The sequence below is a fragment of the Aythya fuligula genome, chromosome 1 (genome assembly GCF_009819795.1).
Source record: "Aythya fuligula isolate bAytFul2 chromosome 1, bAytFul2.pri, whole genome shotgun sequence".
Lineage (NCBI taxonomy): Eukaryota > Metazoa > Chordata > Aves > Anseriformes > Anatidae > Aythya > Aythya fuligula.
Genome location: NC_045559.1, coordinates 109,186,298 through 109,207,049, shown reverse-complemented (window position 1 = coordinate 109,207,049; position 20,752 = coordinate 109,186,298). Strand labels below are relative to the sequence as shown.

Below are 20,752 nucleotides of genomic sequence, written 5' to 3'. Positions count from 1 at the left end.
GGGTGTAAAAATGCCAAACCTATTTCCATAACAAGTCAATGGAGATTTCTACTTCTTGATAGTGATGTATGTTCCCATACACTTAAGGAGGGAAGCCTAATCCCTTTGTAAAATAAAGGGAATCTTGCTTCAGACCTTTGAGCAAGTCTGTTTGGGTTACTATGTGGATTATTTTATGGGGTTGAAGTGGGGAAATTCCGTTTAGAAACATGTTTTCTGTAGTCACCCATACGGATAAAGATTATATAGCCTTTTTTGAGAAGTAAGTCTGGTAGAAAGGACAAACAGATCTGAAAACTCCCTGAGGTTTTTGGAAGGGATGCATTTGTCCATTCCTCCTAGATAAACCAGTCCTTATAGCTCATCACAAAGTAACTTGTCTTGATCTAACCCACAGTCCTGGTTGGCTTTGTCACCATTTCATGCTCTCATTTTATCAATGAGTGAGTAGCTTGTGACTTTTTTTTATTCATTCCAAATGTGTCATTGGAAATATTCTGTATTTTCTGTTTTCAATAACTTCAAAATTTTCAGCAGCAGCCTTTTCATTTATTAGCTTCAAATGGGACTCAAATTGAACAAAAAGACCTTTCAAACAAAGATGCAATTGCCTATGGGATACAATTCCAAACTAAGACTACTCAGCTTTGCATTGTGTTCAGTAACATACTGCACAGGATTTCTTAAGCAGCAATGAAAGTTTGAAATAATTTTTAATAATAATTTGAAATGATTTTAAAAGTTGATTTCTATACAGGAACAAACAGTATATCATGGATTTGCAAAAGGAATTGGTGTAAATTTACTTTTTTCTTAAATGAACATATGAACTCCAAAAAAAGTTGGGCTTTCATTGTGTCGAGATAAGTTTCTAAGGCTTTAGCTGTTTGGGAAACTTACGCATTTTGGTTGTACAGGGACTGGTTTTAGGCATTCTGTTCTGGAAAGAATATAGTAATATCTAAGAGAACATTTGCTGTGGAACTGTGAAGTGATTTTTAAAACATAATATTTTTTATAGGTCTAACGAGAAGCCTGAGTATAACTCCAGCTGACCAATCAATGTTTGAAAAAGCTGAAGGAGAAAAAGTTACATTACCATGTACTTTTGTACTCTCGGATGAGGATGAAGGCCCACTAGATATTGAGTGGGTCTTGATACCAACAGATAATCAAAAGAAGGAACAAATAGTAAGTAGAGACTTTTCTACACGGTTCTAATTAAATTATTTTAAAGTAAATCAATATATGAATTTTGGTAGTGACTTTTTTGACTTGTTAAAATTTTCAAGGTGGGATGCTTGTGGTCTTAAATAACTTTAAAACACCAGTCATATGAAATGTAGTGGAAGTTTTGGAATAATGAGAATGTTATGATATTTTGTACTTAATTTAATAACTAAAGAACTTCAAAAATGCTTCAGAGTACAGAAAACTCTGTTGTGTATGTGTGTTATTTTCCTGATCAAAAATTTGAGAATTTTGTGTTATGTGTTAACTCTGTTAGTTATTAAGGCTGTCACTTCTTTTGAAGCCTTATCGATGACTTCTTTTTAATAGAGATTTTACAGAATGAAGATTTGAGGAATTTTAAACAGTTTTCTTTAAGCCAAAAATCAATGCTGATGTCTTCTTAGTTGGGCAGGTGTTGAGTTGGAGCATTCATTAGAGCATTGTATGAGGTGTTATTTTGAAAACGGAGGTACTTGTTGTAGAATCACAGAATGGCTTGTGTTGGAAGGGACCTTCAAGATCATCTAATTTCCCACCACACCACATAGGAAAGGATGCCACCCACTAGATCAGGTTGTTCAAGGCCCCATCCAGTCGGCCTTGAACACCTCCAGGGATGGGGCTTCCACAACTTCTTTGGGCAACCTCTTCCACTGCCTCGCTACCCTTACATTAAAGAATTTCTTCCTAATGTCTAATTTAAATCTAATCTTTTGGTGTATGACCATTCCCCCTTGTCCTATCCTTACCTACCTGAGTGAAGAGTCCTTCTCCATCCTTTAAGTACTGAAAGGCCACAATGAGGTCTCTTCTTTCTCTCTTTGGGATGTGGCTTAGTGGGTGATATTAGTGGTAGGGGACGGTTGGAGCAGATGATCTTGGAGGTCTCTTCCAACCTTTATGATACTGTGTTTTTCCCAGCAGTCATATCTTCTCCAGGCTGAACATACCCACTTCTATCAGCCTTTCTTAATGGAGAGGTTCTCCAGCCTTCATATCATCTTTGTGATCATCTGTCATGCTTATTTTAAACAGTAGAAAGGAACTGCTAGGGATCTGAAGATAACATTTTTTTTCAAGTGCTTACATGCCAAGTAGATTTCTGAATCATATTTATTCTTTTATAGATAATTATGTATGCTGTAGACAGAATTTATAATCATTATTATGCTGCTATGACTGGGCGGATGCAGTTTACCAGTGCCGATCCCAAATCTGGTGATGGTTCGTTGGATATCCTGAATTTAAAGTCATCAGATACTGGCACATATCAGTGCAAAGTGAAGAAAGCTCCTGGAGTTCAAAGCCAAAAAATACAGTTGACTGTACTTGGTAAGCAAATTTTTTTCTTGAATTTGCAGTGACATTTTTGTGCTTATGCCATTTTATATTTGATATATAAAATGAAAACCTACACAGGGCAAAGTCATCCTAAATATATCATCCCTTATTGAGACTTCAGGGTGGGCACAGACATTGTTCTGGTTTTGGGGGAAGGGGCAAAGGGAGTAATATTCTGAATAACGAGAACTTAAAAAAAAAAAAAAAAAAAAAAAAAAAAATCTAAATCTGGCTTGTATTTCATACAAAATCTCTCCATGCTTGCAAAGGCTTTGTTTCACAAACTTTCTTTAGCAAAACGGTCTGACCTACATAACTAGCATTTTTGATTGTGACCTATTAATTCAATAATACTTTATTTATTAGTAAAGCCGGCAAGAACTAAATGTTCCATTGAAGGATCACAGGAGATCGGAAAGGATGTTACGTTGAAATGTGCATCACAAGAAGGATCTCCACTTTTGTCTTATGACTGGAGAAGAGTACCTGACACACAGGAACTTCCTGCCACATCCACGCTGAGTACTGTCAAACTTTAATTTTTCAGAATTATAAATAATAAAGATTATTTTTGTATTTTTGACATATTTTGACTTGTTAGCATCTCATGCATAATTTTAGTATAGAGCAGTCTATAGAAGTGTCACTTCTGTCCTTTCACTGGGTAGTAAAATTGACATTTAAATTAGCTGTTTGAAGTTGCAAAAGATTTTTACCATTAGACTGCAGAACCATGTTCATTGCTGCATGAATGCTTTAATTTCTCTTGCTTTCTGATTCTTGGCTGCTTTTCTCCTCAGATGGGCATCAGGCAAGAGTCAGAGTAGTCTAGACTAATGGTTACAGCTGCATTTGGGAAAGTGGAAATAAAAACTTGATTGTCATTAGAGATTGCACAGAAGTTCTTAATTCCTGATCAAGTGATACAGCCCTCTTAAGCAAGAAGTTCTGTGTCTTTAGGGGAAAAGTTCCTATACATAAAGGAGAAGAGAAGCTTTTCCCTCTTACATTAGCTGACATCCAGGAAAGAATTCAATGTTACAAATTTTGACTGAATTCAGTATTATTATTGTGGTGGTGTTGATTTTCTTGTGAAAGCTTCATTGTGAAAGTTTATTAGTAAAGCCAGTTAATTTGTAATTTGTGAGTTTTGACTACGTGAAAGTTATCCTGGAATATTTCTTAGAATTATAGTTCTCAGTACCAATTCTTGTCAGTCTTCGTAGTTACAAAAACTTTAATCCTTGGGGGGAGGTATGTTCACCTTGCAGTTGGAGCAGTTTAAGAATCTACTTACAGATAGAAGCATTTTGATGTGGAGTGTGCATGACATATGGGACAAAGGGTATCATGATTCCATGTGTCTAAAAAGTGGATGTCTAGGGAAGAGGGAACAGGAACTTGCATGGTTCTTCCTCATAGTGGTCTCTTATCCTCCCTTAATTTATGGTTCAGGAATTTTCAGAGGGAGATGTGGTTCCAGTTTAGTTCATTAGAACAACCTCTGACTTACAGGAACTTCTCCAGTCTACTTACTACTTTTGTAGTCTCTTAGTATCTGTATATCTTAAGGGACAGATTGCTTAAAAAAATAACTATATCTGAAGAGCCTTATGCTGTTCTTTTTGAACTTTTGCATCCCAGTAGCGCTGTTTATGTCCAATCTCTTGTTTTGACAATGAAGTTAGTCACTAATGTCTTTATCTTTACCACTCAAGACCTTAAGTTTCTGTTGTTCTGTTGTTATTCCTTCTTACGCATCCCAAATTTGTCTCATGTTTGGAAAAAAAAAATAAATAAAATCAATTGATAGTGCTGGACAAGAATGATTTAGGAAGTATGCAAAAGTGGCATTTCATATAATGAAGCAACAGCTATTTGGGGCTTGTGACTGTAGGTTTGGGAGCATAGAATGTGCTCTCAAGGACTTCTATGCTGCCTAACTCCAGTGGGAAGAGCTAAGTATATGTGTGATTCTTTGTTACCATGATGTAATCTCTTGGCAGCTTTAGGGTTTAAGTGCTGGTGGCAAATCTATTAGCATTTTAAAAATCTTGCAAAGGTAGCTGTTAGCTTTGGAAACCTTAAGGGAAGTGTTCTTCCTGCTTTCACTCTATCAGCATAGCTAGACTTAACTGGTTGCCCACTGGAGTGCAAGGTTTACGTCAAACTTGTCTTTCATGATGAACATGAGTTCTGCACACATCTGAGCTGGTTGTGCAGAATTGGTTTTGGTGCAGAATTGGTTTCAACATAGAAGAGAAAAGAGTACCTCTGTGATGCAGTTAATCTCTTGTATTTTAGTATTCTACATTAAGGTGACAGAATTGGCCATTTTAAGCATCTGTTCCTTCCCATTGACAGAGCAATTTGAAGGCTTAGTATTAAAGTCAAATTTTGTGAAATAAATATCTAGTACAGTAAAAAGTCTTTTTGAAATAATAGTATTCTGTGGCATGGTAGACTTTTGGATTTTTTTATATGGTATTTTTAAGATTTCATGTATGTGCGGGAATAATAGTTCTGTAGCACTGAATAGGAAACTAAACTTTGCTAAATGGTAAACACTTGCTTTCTGTTCCTTGTAGATAGAAATACAGGCGAACTTCTGTTGAAAAATGCATCTCAAGAGTATTCTGGTGTATACAGTTGTGTTGCTTCAAACCGAGTTGGCGTAGATGAATGTTCTATTGAGCTGAATGTCACCCCTCGTAAGTGTTGACTTGTGTAGTCATATTGTGTTTTGTGTAACTGAATAACTTTGTTTCTCTAAATTCCTAAAAAGTTTCTGTAAATTCCTAAAAAGTTTGAAAACAAAACAAATGAAAAAAACTGTTATGCAACTGATGGTTGTAGCTTTAAGTCTGTACTTCCCTCCAAATACTGCCTGTTTTATGCAGGAGACTGTAACTCTATTGTCATTCTGAATCATGGATTGAAGCATACCTGATTCAGTGATATGCTGTTAACCTGAATCATGTGGAAACATACTGTTTTTAATGTTGAGAGAAAAGAAAATGGTCATATAAGTTTGGCACTTAAAAGTATTGTAATTTATCTATTCTAGCTATAAATACAGCTGGTATAATTGCTGGAGCTATTGTAGGAACTCTGCTGGGTCTCTCCTTACTGGCTTTTCTCGTCTTCTGTTGCTGTAAAAAACACAGAGAGAAGAAGTATGAGAAAGAAGTACATCATGATATTAGGTAATGACATACCTAATTTCTGAGTAGTATTATTTGAAAATTAACTTTTAAATGTTTTTCTGTGAGTAAGATATTTAGTGGTAGAGATGTCTGTTTTAATTTGTTTATTGAAACACTAACAGTTTGTCTGAACTTGTTTTGAATATGTCACGTTTGTGTAATTTCAGTAAGGATCTTAAAGGCAACAAATGCTTCATTTTTTTTCAACTTAAAAAGGCTACTGTGTTAGAATAGGAAGAAACAAATGGAAAACTTGTGTAAGCTCCTGCATAGTAACATTGACTGAACTCTTGTTCTGCAACTGAATTTTTCTTTTATTTCAGAGAAGATGTTCCGCCTCCAAAAAGTCGCAGTTCAACAGCCCGCAGCTACATAGGCAGCAATCGTTCTTCTCTGGGCTCAATGTCTCCATCAAATATGGAAGGATATACCAAAACCCCGTATAGTCAAGTCCCAAGTGAAGACTTTGAACGTACTTCTGGTCAAAACCAAACCTTTGCATCTTCAAAGGTAGCTGCACCTAATTTAAGTAGAATGGGAGCTGTCCCAGTGATGATTCCTGCACAAAGCAAAGATGGGTCCATAGTATAGAACTTTAATTTAAATCCTGTTTTTAATTGTTCATTATAAGTATTAGAGAACTACGGTATTCCATCCCTCATTTAAACAATGGCATGCAATTTTCCTTGAGGAAAACAAAGTTAGTTTGAAAAGCCACCAATTCTCATCTTTAAATTTAATCTTATTAGTGTATAACAGTTGAACCATTTGCTGAAAGCACAGGAGTTCATAAATGCAAACACTGAAGGTGTTTGGACCTCTGGTAGGTTGCTGAAGAGACATTGTCTGCTAATGTGCAGCTTTGAATATGAAACAATAATACACAGTTGAAAAGTAACAAAACCATATGTAGGCCATGAAGTTCCTCAGAGTTCTTGAAATTTCATCCTCAATTTTGGACTAATAGAAGTATTTTAATTTGGCCACTGTCTGAAGTTTCTGTGGGGCTGAAATGCTGAGGATGACTTTGAATTCTGTTCAAACTCTGAGAATTTGTGCAGCTCTTTAACTTTGTAATGTTTATCTGGAGTGCTTCTTGAGCTTTTACTTCAGGGGCTGCCAGTTATCTGATTGATTCAGTTAATATAATTGAATCTATTCTGAGTTTAAAATCTCAGTGACTGGAAATGTGATAGGAGACCTTGTGAGCTCTTTGAAATTTGAATTCCACTGCAATAACTAGTTTTAGTCATGTCAGGTAACATTAAGTTATCTGATGTAAGACATCCTATCAAATTGTTACTAGTGGTATCTAACATTTAAAATCTGTAGCTCAACTGTTATATTGTCACACTAAGAACAAATATGTATCTCTACAGGTCTTGAGTTATAATTGTAGCTTGCCATTTTCCAAAGCCTGCTTAGGTTCTAAGGCAGTGTTCCTACTTTTAATAAACCAATTACCTAGAAGTTTCATTGAGCTTTAATAAAGCTGTTAATTAACTGGTATTTGATATCTGTTCTCTTGCTCTCACAGTTCTTCAGAAAAATCTTCCCCACATTCATGTAAGTGGTAGTTAGTCTTAAGATGATGATACATTTTTATATGAATTTGCAAGGAATTTAAAGCTAGCTTCTCCTTGCCTGTTTAATGGCCCTAAATGTTCTTATTAATGGACATTTAGATTTTCATCACCAAAAGCTTCATGCAGACAGAACCTAGGAGAAAATAGTTATCCAGAATTGCTGATATGAACATGTTTCAAGAGTCCATTCAAAAAAAAAAAAAACACCTTCCCAGTTTTGCCGTCTTAAAGCATTACAGGAGTAGAACAATCCCTTATCTTAGTTTCACACCTGCTTAAGAACTTTCAAGTTTCTGATGATAGATACTACCTATCTATGGAAGCTAGTTTTAAAGTTAAGTGCAGTTTAAATCTTTTTTTCCTTCCTTCCTTCCTATTTTCTACTCTCCTTCTCATCTTGTGCTTGGCTGTGTGTGTGTGTGGGTCCCTTCAGCTTACTCTAGCTATAGATGTTAGGCTGCCAATTATTTTGGAAAACTCTAAATGAGTATAGTATGTGGCACAGAGGTTAATGGAGAAAATATCTGAAAGAGCCTGTTGAAAGATATTGGGATTGTTTGTATGTAGCAACAGTGAGATAAAAGACTTCCCCGAACTTCTAGGCTTAGTGTTTGCTTTCTTGTAGCTGCTTAAATCTGTGATAAATTATTTGGCTTACTACTAAATGTTTCCCTATCTTATAGTTATGTGCACCATTTTTGGTTGGCACTGTTAACATAGGTAACATACCCTTCATACCACATTTAGATACTTGAATGGCTACTAAGTATTCTAGACTCTAAAGTTTTACACATTTTGGACTTTTTTAGATTGTAAACTGATACTGTTAGAGATCAGATTTTTTATCTTTCATGTGTGCCTTTTCAATAAACTTTGCCTGATTGTATCTTCAGTTTTTAATGAAATTTCTGGTGCCTAAAATTTACTGTTCAGACAGGTGCTTAGATGATGGTACAGTTTTTAAAACATGACACTGTGATCTGATTTTTTGATTCCTATGTACTATTTATACCTCTTCATGCCTATTTTTGGATGTGATTTCGGTGACTCTCTGTATTGTTCTGTATTTCAAATTGTGAGTTGCTCCTTCAATTGGTAGTTATATTGTGTTTATATTCCTGAAAACTCTTCAGTTGTACTAATGAGATGGATGATTGACTCTCACTTGTGTGGTAAATAATAGGTTTAGTAACTGTGCCAAACTCAAGCTTATGAAGAACAATAGATGAGGAGATGACATTTTGCATCCAATTACAGTGACAGAAGAGGCTTTCAAGATATTTTAATCATAAACTGGTTGTTTACCTTGCAACTAAGGCCTTCCTTAATTAAAAGGGTATGGTTATTTGGATCATAAAAACAAGCTGAGTACAAAACTAGAACTGAATCACAGACTGAGAGATAGCTAGACACCTAAGCAAACAGGCAAACCTACTAAATTTGATTCCTAGCCCTCTGTGGACCTAATGTGAGATTAGGTGTGGTTTTTGTTTGCTTCTGCTTTTTTTTTTCCTGTCTTGAGACCCTGTGCTTTCCGTCAGGTAAGCCCTAGGACACTCGAGAAATTTCTCACTGAAGCATGCAGAGCAGAGTTTACACATACTTAATGCTCTGTCAGATTGCACAAAACAATAAATGGACAGAATGGAAAGACAGCATGATATGCCCTCAGAGCCTCGCTGTTAGGCTTAGCAGCCTTGACAGTGTCTGTCTATTTATGTAATTGCATGGAAAATAAAAGGAATGGAATCTGACATAGTCCTTATCTGAAATAAAAAACCTCTGACTTGGGGTAAACTTTGCCTCGAGTTGCTATCATCATGCCTTTTTGAATGAATAAAACACTACTATATAAACATAATACCACTGTTATAAATTATTTCTTTAGTCACTAGATTCATAACTTACACTGGATTATGATTCTCAAAAGAGCTACTATACTTAGCAATGATTTCTAGTTGTGTAGGACATGAACTGACTAAATGCGTGAGGTGTCTGATGTTACAAATAAACCTGCTAACAGAACTTTTCTAGGAAGTAGTGGCAGCTGATATACCTGTTAGAAGGTGGCATTCTTAATGTCTCATTTTATTAAAAAAAAAAAAAAAAAAGAAAAAAGAAAAAAGAATGGGGGTGGGTGGGTGGTGATAGCATTATGTAAATACTCTAAATGAACCTGAGAAATTACTAGTTAATGTCATGACTGTAAACTTGCCTGTTGAGGACTACTATATATAGAAGAAACCCCTGAATTATAGTATGGTGTGAATAAAGTATTAGACTTGTAATACTGTAGAGGTTATGTAACATTTGTCCATACATTACAAGCCTTTTCATAATCTTCTGAAATGGATATTTAAAGATATTTGTGTGAACCTTCCTTATCTGAAAAAGAAAACTTTTGAATTACGTAGTGCACAGAAATGCCTTGTTGGAGAGGTAAAGTGACTTTTGAAGCAAATGTATAGTGCATACATCTTTATCAGCCGTGATAGTCACATTCATGTTAGGTGTATGCTTCCTGCTTGATAGTACAAGACTTCTTAATTACAAGCTTTCTCTGTAATATTGCATATTGTATATTGCTGTTTTCCATGATAGCTTTTTGGTTTTGTTCTTGACTGTGTATGTTCTGGATCACTTTAGATCTCTGTGGCAGTCTAAAGACACAATTCTATTTGTATCACTTAAACCTTGTTTTATACACTTGATGGGTGCTTTATAGAGAGCCCTTTGGGTGTTAGTCCTCTAGCACTGAGGCACAGCTCAAATGAAATTGGAGCAATAATATTTCCTGGAATACAAAATCTTATGTTATGCTTCCCATGCACAAAACATGGACTTGAATATCGATATGAATTCCAGTATGAAGTTTTATATTCACATTTTTGGGGGAATGGTATCCTACAATACAAGTATTGTTCGTGAATCTGTAAAAACAAATCCAAAATTTTAAAATGCTGTAGTTCCATGACAGACTTGTGTACTTTTTTGAAATAAAACTGTTGGAGAAAACAGTAGTCTGTCTTTATTTTAAAGCAGCACTTACATGTGGCTTCAACTTTCTCTTTCTGTAACTGGAAGTGAACTAATAAATAGGCATGTGTATACCACACTGGAAATAATCATTTCTTGCTTTCCCCCCTCCCACCAATTTCTAAGTAAAAGGAAGTAAAACTTTTTATAGATATTTTAGAACATGCACTTAATACGGAAATTCTTACTGCAGATACACAGATGTAGTGATGAGTTGAAACATCTGGGCATCCTCAACAGGAATTCTGGAAAAAAAAAAAAAAAAGCTGGAAAGGAATTTAATTTTTGCCCTGTTTTTCTTTTGGGCAGAACCAAGTATTCCTGAATCTGATAATTTTTTAAAATTTTTAAAAATTCAAACAAGAAGGCTTTTATATTTAAAGCATTTTGACAAAATATTGTTTTTTATAATGTCAACCAACTAGCTTTTTTTTTTTTTTATTATTCAAAAAAAGATGACTGGGGATACCTCCCACCCCTTGACCTTGCAAACAAATTGCTTTACTGTCTTTGTAATTTTCTCAAAGACAAATGCAAGTTCTTCAGTGTCATTTTGGGCACTTTATTTTCAGGAAACAAGGCCTGGCATAGGTTTGTATTAGTGGCATGTTTTGTATGTTAATACCATAATACCATTAGAGGACTAAATTGCTTGTGTTTGTTCTTAATGTATGCATATTTTCATATGATAATGCATACTTGTGCCATACCAGATGTGTTATTTCTTTGTGTATATCTAAAATCTTTTTAATGTATTTACAGAAGCATATGAAGTGTACTAGCAGAAAATATTTTTTTTATATTTCAGATTAAAATTTGTGCTTAAATACAAAAGGATACCTAATAAAAATGAAGGCTCATATTCTTATTTTATAGAACTCTAAGAAGGTGCAGAAAGATCTCTTAAATGTTAATTTCAAGACTTCTGTCCTTTCCTAATTTGGCAATTTTCTGTTAAATAGAACTTTCAAGCTGCAGCTCTTGTGCTGCTTCTATTTAGAGACACGTGATTTTCAATCAGAGGAGTTGATGAATGTGGGAATTCCAACAAAGCAACTAGCACTTTGCTGGTAGTGTCATAAAAGAAGAGAGGATGCTCATCATGGAGTTCTACAAAACCTTTATTGTCCTCACACACATATTAGACAACACCTTGGATAAAGTATCTTAAAAGGTCTGTCTTGCTGTTTCTCTGCTGAATTTCTTAGACATCCTGTGTACTTTGAGCTTACTGTTTTACATTTTTCTCAGAGAGGCTCTATAATTATGCTGATAGTTAATAAATTATTAGACAGAAAACACTTAATGCTGGCTACTTAGCCTTGCTTTCATGTCTGTAAAATCCACAAAACAAAACCAAAACTATTTGTAAAGAAAATAGCTGATCAAGGAGTAAGAGTTGAATGAAATGAGCTATGAGTGTTGCCTACCTTTCCAAGTCTTAGCATATTTTAAAATTACTAAAACTACCTTTCACTTGAGGGGTAACTGTAGATGATTACCCAGTTCTGAGAGGAAATAAATGTTCTGAAAACATAAATTCTTTAAATGATCCCTATTGTTCTAAGGCAGTGTTAGCGCCACATTCCTATGTTGGTGTTCAGAGGACAAGTTTTCAGCTGTGTAGTACTGGCCAGGGTGCTTTGAAAAGCAAAGTTAATTCAGTGGCAGCAGCTACTAGTTGTTTTCTCTCTTTAGCGGATCAGCATATTCATTGAATTATTTATCAAGCTTGTACTGACTAGATGAAGGACACTTCTACCATAATATTCAGAAACATAAAAGTTTTGCAACTTTTACTAACCTTGCATTTACTAACCTTGTATGATGATAGGATTACTGGATGGTAGGAAGGAGCTGAGTATCTTTATAAAGAGTTCGAGTAGGTCAGTTACACAACTAGATTATGTAACAATTTTAAAACAGCAATATTAGAATAGACGTTAACATCTGAAAGCGCATCATTTTACCTTCAGTAATCTAATTTTTTCTTCAGGGTAAAACCTCGTGAGGCAGTATGCCCACTAGGAAACTCAGAGAGCTGTGTGATGCAATGACAGTTGTCCCACTTCTCAAGGCTGGAAGCCTTGGTTCTCTAAGTGGCAGGCAGGGTAAAAGTTGAGTGAAGTAGCTGAAGGGCATGTGACTTCTTTCCAGAAGTACTTTTCCAACTTATAAAATGGGGAAGGAAAAGTAGCAAGTCTGATCAGTGTGTTGGGAATTTTGTAAAACATGATTTCTGGAAACACAAATTAACTGTCCAACTTGAAGCTTTTTACTGCTCTGGTTTCCAGCAGTGTCTCATTTGGTGGTTTTCAGACAATCTGCGGCACCTTTTTGTATTTGAGTTGTTTAATCAGTCAGTATATTTTCACTGCGTAAAAACACAGTGTCAGGTACTCTTCCTGCCATAATTAATTTCTGCATGTGATGTCTCTGGTTATATTGTTACTAGTAATACTGTATAAAGAAGCAGCGAGAAATGGTAGGAGCTGCAGTAGACAAAAGTCTCCTGCACAGCCCACATGGTGCAAGTAATGAGAGCCCAGGTTTCCTGGTGCTCACCAAACATCTGTGGGGATGCAGTGATTGTTTGGGTTACGTTAGCAGAACTTGGTGTCAAAATTCAGAATGTGGTATCAAGGAACACTGTATCAGATGATAAAGAGCAATGAAAGTAACTTCATCTAGTACTGTTAGTATAATAGCTTCCAATTGTGTCAGTTTTGCCACTTACGTTCGTAGTGAATTGGGAAGAAACATCTGTCTTTTTGAGGGCAGTTAATGTTACACAAGTAAAGTAATATATAAGTGAGATTACTGACCCATACAGGAATCTGAAACTCCTTATTTCATATTGTTTGCTAACATCTTAATTGTAAAACAGCAGTCAGGATTAGTCAGATTTCACTGAAGTTAAAAATGTGTAGCAGAACTTCTGTTCTCAGTGTTCAAGGTCTCTGACTGCAACTGTCAGTAGCATCAACTTGCAGCATCTTGCTAGTCCTGTGAATGGGTAGTGTTTCTAAGAAACTGTTTTCTGGAGTGAAAATACTTGAGCTGTGCCATACTTAACGATAGGAGATTAAGATAAAATATTTACTTAAGATTTCCATTTACTAGTAGAATAGCTCAGGTGGGAGGGGAACTGATATCCTTAGACCAGAAATTAAGACAGCTGGTGATAAGACAACACTACTGAGTTGCTTGTGACTTCTGAATACGATGACAACTCTAGGGCACAGCTGGTGGTTTGTGGAACTTGTCAAAAAGCTTATGTTGTGGCTGCCAGCACTGTACTTTTTATCCCAATAAATAGAATGTCCTTTTATGTCACTTCCAATCCTATAACTGTCAAGAGCAGAAACAATTCGTCTAAGCTGTAAGAGCTGTAAAATATAAAATAAAGCTTGAAGTTGCTTTATTTAATATATCCTTCCCCATTCCTTCTGTCCTTTTAGTAGTACACTGACTTTTCTTGTATACCAACAGCTTCAAATTGACTATTTGTTGTTGACCTAATTTCGTCCTTGTATTCTATAGTGTGAAATTGTTTAGGAATTACAATGTCTTTCCCTTGCGTTAGACTTGAATATTGGTTCAAGTAACTTTGCATAACCTATTTAATTTAATTACCTTGTTATTATTATTTAAGGTGGAAAACTCACTGTGTTTAAAACACAACTTGAAAAAGGTGGTTGTCTCCCATACTGACTCTAGCCTACTTAGGGGGAAAAAAACAAAAATGTGGGTAAATGGATTGGTCTGAATTGAAACAAAGTAGTAAATTCTGTGTTTGAGAATGCTGATTGCCCTCTTGTGGCTGACCTGTAGGCAGCTTTAATTTTTTTCTGGCTGGCTAACGGCCACTCTACTGATGGTTGACTGTGGCTTACTAAGAAATGTTATGTTTTTCAACAGAAAGCAAAGTGACTCTTAAATACCAGAAAATTATTTTTTTCTTGTTTATTCAGGGAAATAATTTAGGTAAGAAAATGATTATTGTAATCTGCATCTATTATTTGCAGACACTTTATTTGTCTGCATAAGCTCTGGTAAAAAGCTGCAAATTGTACAGATATTAAAAAATGTACAGCTGAGGTATGAATATAGCTTTTGACAGTTTTGATGTAAAACACTATTCTTATGCTACCCTATTGCTAGGCTAGAAGTATAAACTCCTACATCCTTTTCTTAAAAAAAAAAAAAAAAAAAAAAAAAAAAAAAAAAGCGTAACTGAAACCTGATTGACTAGTATGAGTTAGTAATTGAAATATCTGTTTTCCCGAGACTGCTGTTAAGGTCACTGACAATGTTCCTTCATTTGCAGAGGTCCTCGCGGGGGGGGGAGGGGGAGGGAATGTCTCAGACATTGCATCTGTAGGCTTTTCTCAGGGGCAAGATAGTAAAAACTGTGATCCCTTTTTTTTTTTTTTATTTAAAAAAAAGGCACAGTTCTTATGACAATAGAAAGATTGAAAGAGATTGAAGTCCTAAACATTAATTACATCTTAAAATTGATGTTACGTTTCTACTTCAAGTATTTTAGTTGTATTATTTAAATAAGATATACCAATATGATTTTTTTTTTTGTTAATAGTGCATGATTTAGGTGGGCAGGCAGGAGTTTCCAACAACCTGGTAAGATACTTTATTGCTAGATGAAAGAGCTGAAAGGAGTTTTAGAGCCTTTATGCTCAACAGTCCTATTTTGCATATCTTAGCATAATTTCCCTGCCCCCAGTTATACCTGGGCAAGCTAGGATTTTAATCAGCACTCTAAAAGGGGTATCCAACTAACAGTGGAAATTGGGTCATTACATTACACATGTGAATTTTGTCCTGACAATGTCCTGTGTCTGTGCCATCCGTATTAACTAGCTAACTTGCTGCTGGCTGTATGGTTTGTACACGGGGCGAAACTGCTGAAAATGCAAGGAACCTTAGGACATGCTTACTGCTTGACATGGCCAACAAAGGTGCTCTCACCTGCAGAAATAACAATAACAACAGATTTCCAAGGCAAGGAAGTCTGATTAATGAAGTAGAGGATTAGGGTTGAGGTCTTGGCTATGTCATGATTTAGCCACGTGATCATTATGTTTTCTTGTTTGAATACTGACAGCATCTCCATATTCCTCAGTTTGTTAAAATGAAGACAATTCTGTTGAGTTACTGGGACTTTATAACTAGACTTTCCAACTCACCACCTTATTTTTTTTAAAGCTCTCCTTAACCAGTCTTTTTAGTGGTTGTCAGCTGTCCATCTAATGTTTGTTTTCAATTTGAACTGTCAAATGAAACCTTCAAATGACCAGCACTTAAAGGTAGTTACCTTGGTCAGACCATCTGTAGTTGTCTGTCCCCTACCATTCGCTGTTAGTTAATTCTGTCCTAACAATAATTGCTCTTCCAGTACTTCTGGCACTACTTGGGTATTTCAGGATGTAGAGAAAAGAATGGTAGGTCAGATCTCATTAGGCAACTTATTAGGAGCGAAGGATCTCCCCAGACCCATTGCTAGTGCAAGGGGAAACACTTTTCCTCCAGGTGCATTGTCACAGAACCCAGGTTAGCTGCTTGCTTGGGATCACCTTCACAGGAAGCATGCCTCCCTCTCGTTCCCCTGAACTGCATTTAGGAGAGAGTAGTCACGTAGGCCAGTGTCCCTCATTAGTCATCCAGGCCACTTGACGCTCCCTTCCTACCCTTCTCTTCTGCTGCTCACTTATGAGTGTAATGAAAGGTATCCTCAAAATAAGGTAGTTCATCCTATTTATTTTGAAAATACAGAGTCAAGATATACTGAGTACTTCTCTTTATTGTTATTGATGTTGTAGGCATCTAGACAGGTATGCTTATGCTGCCAGGCTGTGGTACGTGAAGAGGGAAGTAGAGCTTCTTGTCATCATTGGCCCTGTCAGTGATGAATTACTCCTTGGGTTTGCCTTTCTATACATCTTTACTTTACCTACCCACTTGCTTTACTTTACCCCCTTGCACTGACGTCTGACTTTCCACTTTCTTTCTGTTGCATGCTACCTGTCTATTTCTGATTGCTGGATTTTTTCACCATTGGAGCAGGATGGATTTTAGACAGTTTTCCCCTTTTCTGTATGTTGCTATTGAACAAGCTTTTGTAGATGATCATAATTTTTATTGTTCCTTTCTATCATAGTTTCTGTTCCTAACCAGTTTCACCTGTTTTGTACCGTTTTAGGTACTAGGTACTGTAAACTAAATATACGTAGTATCTTAGACTGTCACCTGTTTACTCAGGTTAAACATAAAGCTATGATCCCAGGTACCTGAGCAGACAGCAGTTTCTCATTAATTAATATTTGTCTTATGAGATCCAAAAGAGTTACCACATTTTTTTGGTGTGAGAAAGAGAGATTTACTCAAATGAGAAGGAGAAGAAAACAAAGACTGAAAATATCAGGACAGTGCAGGAAACAGAAAACAGATTACATTGTATTTGTTCACATTGTCTTTCCAGCTCTTTTAAGCATCTGATTGTTTTTTAAACATTTGCTTTCCCAAACAACTGGGTGATCAAAAGCTATCGGCCTGTTCCATCTGGTCTCTGTGCTCCACACAGAAGACATTTTTTTCATAAGTAGGCTATGTTAATTGTCTCTAGACTCATTCATGAAAAGGCATGAACAGGACAGAACAGGCTTGATGGAGAGCCCTCCTTGAGTAAGCTCCTACTTGTGTGCCTGTTTTATCCTTCAGAATAGATAGATTTATAAACTTTTTGGCACGTAAGATCTGTTTCTTCAGGCTTTTGCAATAGCATGAGATAAGATGAACTGTGGGGGGAGCAGTATAACTTTTTTAGAAGGATTATGTTTACTAATTATTAACTAGGTATGTTTGAGAGCTGTTGATGAAAAATGTCGAGTGCTGTGTTAACTGCAAAGATAGGAAAACAGATTGAAAGGACACTTCTTGCCTCAGTGTACAATTCGAATTAATAGGCCTCTTACAGAGTATCAATTAATTTTATCAATGGCAGTGTTCTTGTTCCTGTGGTACTAGAGTTGAGGATAGATACATTAAGTTAGGGTGAAAATGAGTTCCAGGAGAAACAAACAAAAAAATGTTGCTAAAATCTTTGCAAATGGAGAGAATAATAGATATATGATAATGAAAACCAAGTTTGTGACACTACTGCATGTTGTTATCCCTTAAAAGAATAACTTTAGAAAACATATAAACAATAAACAGAATAAGTTGCTGAACGTATCAGCAAATATGGTGATTTAGTGCCAAGCAGTACTTGGCACTGCTTTGAATTATGCTTCCAAGCAAGATTTGTGAAGGTGCTCAATTATTTTCACTATCATGTGCGGCTGGAAGATTTTATTCGAAGTGTAATTCTAGTTGAAATGTGACAGCTTGCAAAGAAGAATGTGAGTTGTTACAGAGATAACCTGAGTTAGTTTTTCAATTAATGGTCTTACAGATGAGTTGCCATGGAGTTAAGGCATGTTTTAAATATCTGTCAGTACTGGGACAGCAATACAGAAACCCTTAATAGGCTGAAATGGAGTAAGAAAATGGGATTTTTCCAGTAAATGCACTATATACATACGCATTTGTGGATTGTTAATTAAGAAGATTTGTTTTGTGTTAGAGTATCCAGTTTTAAAAATGAATATTGGTGACTGTCAGCAAGGTTTGAGTATTAACAATGTAGAAAAAATAGTTTTGTGGCACAGAGTGGTAGCAAAAATGCTTAGTTATCATATTTCTTAGAATATCAATCTAGAATATTAGGTGAAAGTATACAGACCTAGTAAAGAACAGTAACTGGAACAATTTTTTAATTAAGTATGTTTTATTAAGTATGGGTGAGTCATTGGGTACTTTGAAAAGCCTGTTTGAGTGCTTAGAGTGCTAAGCAAAAATGTGTGGTTCTTTGGTAATTCAGTCACTGGTATGAAACAGAAAACTACCATCTAAGCAAACTTTCACAGAAACTTTGCAAGTTGACTGTAGTGGGTGTATGCTGGGAAATCCATGCAAATTTTCAATAACCTAGGTGAAGATACTAGAAAACTTATGATGAAGTTAAAATTACATGATTTACTGGATGGCATGGAGAGCAATTCTGTTAGCTGCAGCCAACTGCATTGACTTGAGTGGGAGTTAAAGCATGTTTTAGGTGAAATACCAAATAATTTCTGTTCAAATTAACTAATAAATCAAATTAGCTTGCTACGCTGCTGCACTGGTTTTATGTAAGACACTGGTATGAACTCTAATTGGAATGACCATCATTTGGATGATTATCTGAATCATACATTTAATTACTGTATGTTAAAGTGTCTGGCCCCTCTTTAATATAGATTAATTATATTCTTTTTTTTTTTTTTATAGTATGGCATCGCACACAAGATTGGTGACATAACAGTGGTATAAACATGAAGAAACAGGCATCATTTTTTGCATGAATTTCAAGTACGGTGAAACTGAAGTTCATGATGAAGTGCTTTTTTTTTTTTTTAACTTAATCTCACTTTAGATTCAAGATTGTAAAGTAGACTGTATTTAGTTTTGTAAGTACCAAATTTGCTTTTACATATTTTTAATACAAAGTTTACAAAGTGACTACCATCATTTTCTTGCTAGTTTTGTATTTTAAAAAGAATGCACAATCACTCCCCTTTGCTCCACCACCACATAGATTCAAAAATTCATCAAGTTAACAAAATCAACTCAGGTGGTAGAAATACAGCCTTAAGCAGTGGGGCATTGAAAGAGATTTTAATCTTTAATAGAATAGTTTTGTTTTTTCCCTAGCTTTCTGTTCAGCTGATGTGATAGGAAGTATATCATCTATTCAGTACTGTAGTGCTACTACAGTATCACTGTAATGAGGACTTGCAACCTGTCTTTGAAATGTATTTTAAGATTGTATATGTTTTATAACAATAAAATGTATTTGAATGCTACAGTTAATGCATGCTTCAGCATAATCTGTTAATGCAGATGTTGTGGTAATTCATGTCTGTACACTGTCTCATTGTTTCTGTTCCTCAACTTTTACCCTGCAGAAAACTGGAGGAAGGAAGAATGCACTCTTTAAACCAAGCTAGGTACATAGTCTTTTGTCTTCTGTGACATGAGACTTTGAGTACTGATTAAAACTGTGAGTTCATAATAAAAACATTAATCTACCTAACCATGTAAGGATGAAATCGCTGTAGACTGTGGATCAGAGGTTTTAATAATTCACTTTATTCTTTGTTTTATTTTAAAGTTGTGGCTAAGATGAAACTGGTGGGAGCCAGTACCCCACCGATATATGGGCAGTTTTTAAAGTGGTCATTTGGTTATTGTCACAGTCCCCATAAATCAGAGCAACTTAAAGACACTACATCTTTCTTTGCTCTTGAGAGATGCTGAGTGTATGTGTGCATGCTTTTTTGTTTGTTTTTGTTTTACTATTATAATATGTAGTTACTAATTTAAAACTTAATCCAGTGGTATCTGCTATACTGTACTCGAAAGGCAACCATATACTTCATTGGTGATACTGGTGCTTATAATGCTGAAAAGTATGCTACTTACTCAATTAATTTTGCTTCAGTTTTTGAAAGGAACACAGCTAATTGTATTATAAACTCAAACTGAGATGCTTCTGACCAAAAAAATCATAAATTTGTTTTTGTCACTGCACATAGAAGTAAAATAAATTAAGAAAACGGTTAAAGAAAAAAAAAAAAAAGGAAAGAGTTTCTAAATGTCACAGTTGCTTAAGTAGCCAAATTTTTTGAAGTAATTTCAAATTTGATTTAATTTCAATATTATAATTGCAGAAAAAGATACTTTGCCTTTAAGAAATACTTATTTTTATGCCAAAACATTGCATTACTCATCTCTCCCTTGACTCTGTGCTGCCTAAACTTGTCTGTGAGCAAATCTGGCAAGTAATTAATCAGGGTAAAATTCCACTGGGAAAGTTACTTGGTCAAGAAGCACCAGTTGCCTGTTTGGTTCCATAAGACTGTCACATAAGACAGTAATTTATAAATAAAACTTTTTTCACTACAGTTTGCTTCAATTAAGATGAAGAGATATTCCCTTCCACCCCCACCTGCCTACACACCCCATCATCTAAGTGATTAACTGCTAGTGTTTTAGGAAAGGGGAGAAACACAGGAATTACTGTGCAAGCTTATAGTGTCAGCTAGTTGGTTAAAAATTAGTTTTGTAAAAAGAACGTGAGAAAAGTCTGAAACTTCATGCACCTAAATATGTCCATGGAGTGAAAGGAACCATTTTTGTACTCAAATTCCTGCCTAAACAGTCTTTCAATATATTTTGAGTAAAGAAAAA

General features: G+C 35.4%; 1 protein-coding gene across 2 annotated transcripts in view; it reads left to right on the top strand.

Annotated features, from left to right (window-relative positions):
* Positions 1–18,887, top strand: part of CXADR (CXADR Ig-like cell adhesion molecule) — a 31,639-nt gene extending 12,752 nt beyond the window's left edge. Inside the window, exons 2-8 of one of the 2 annotated variants that reach the window (XM_032206292.1) lie at positions 1,022–1,191; positions 2,361–2,565; positions 2,941–3,096; positions 5,163–5,285; positions 5,642–5,780; positions 6,104–6,290; positions 18,791–18,887. In XM_032206292.1, coding sequence (XP_032062183.1) covers positions 1,022–1,191; positions 2,361–2,565; positions 2,941–3,096; positions 5,163–5,285; positions 5,642–5,780; positions 6,104–6,290; positions 18,791–18,832 — 1,022 coding nt within the window. In that variant the 3' untranslated portion in view covers positions 18,833–18,887. Of the gene's footprint in view, positions 1–1,021; positions 1,192–2,360; positions 2,566–2,940; positions 3,097–5,162; positions 5,286–5,641; positions 5,781–6,103; positions 10,371–18,790 lie in introns of those variants that run through there. The other variant, XM_032206284.1, reaches the window with a different exon arrangement.
* The last annotated feature ends 1,865 nt before the right edge of the window (positions 18,888–20,752 follow it).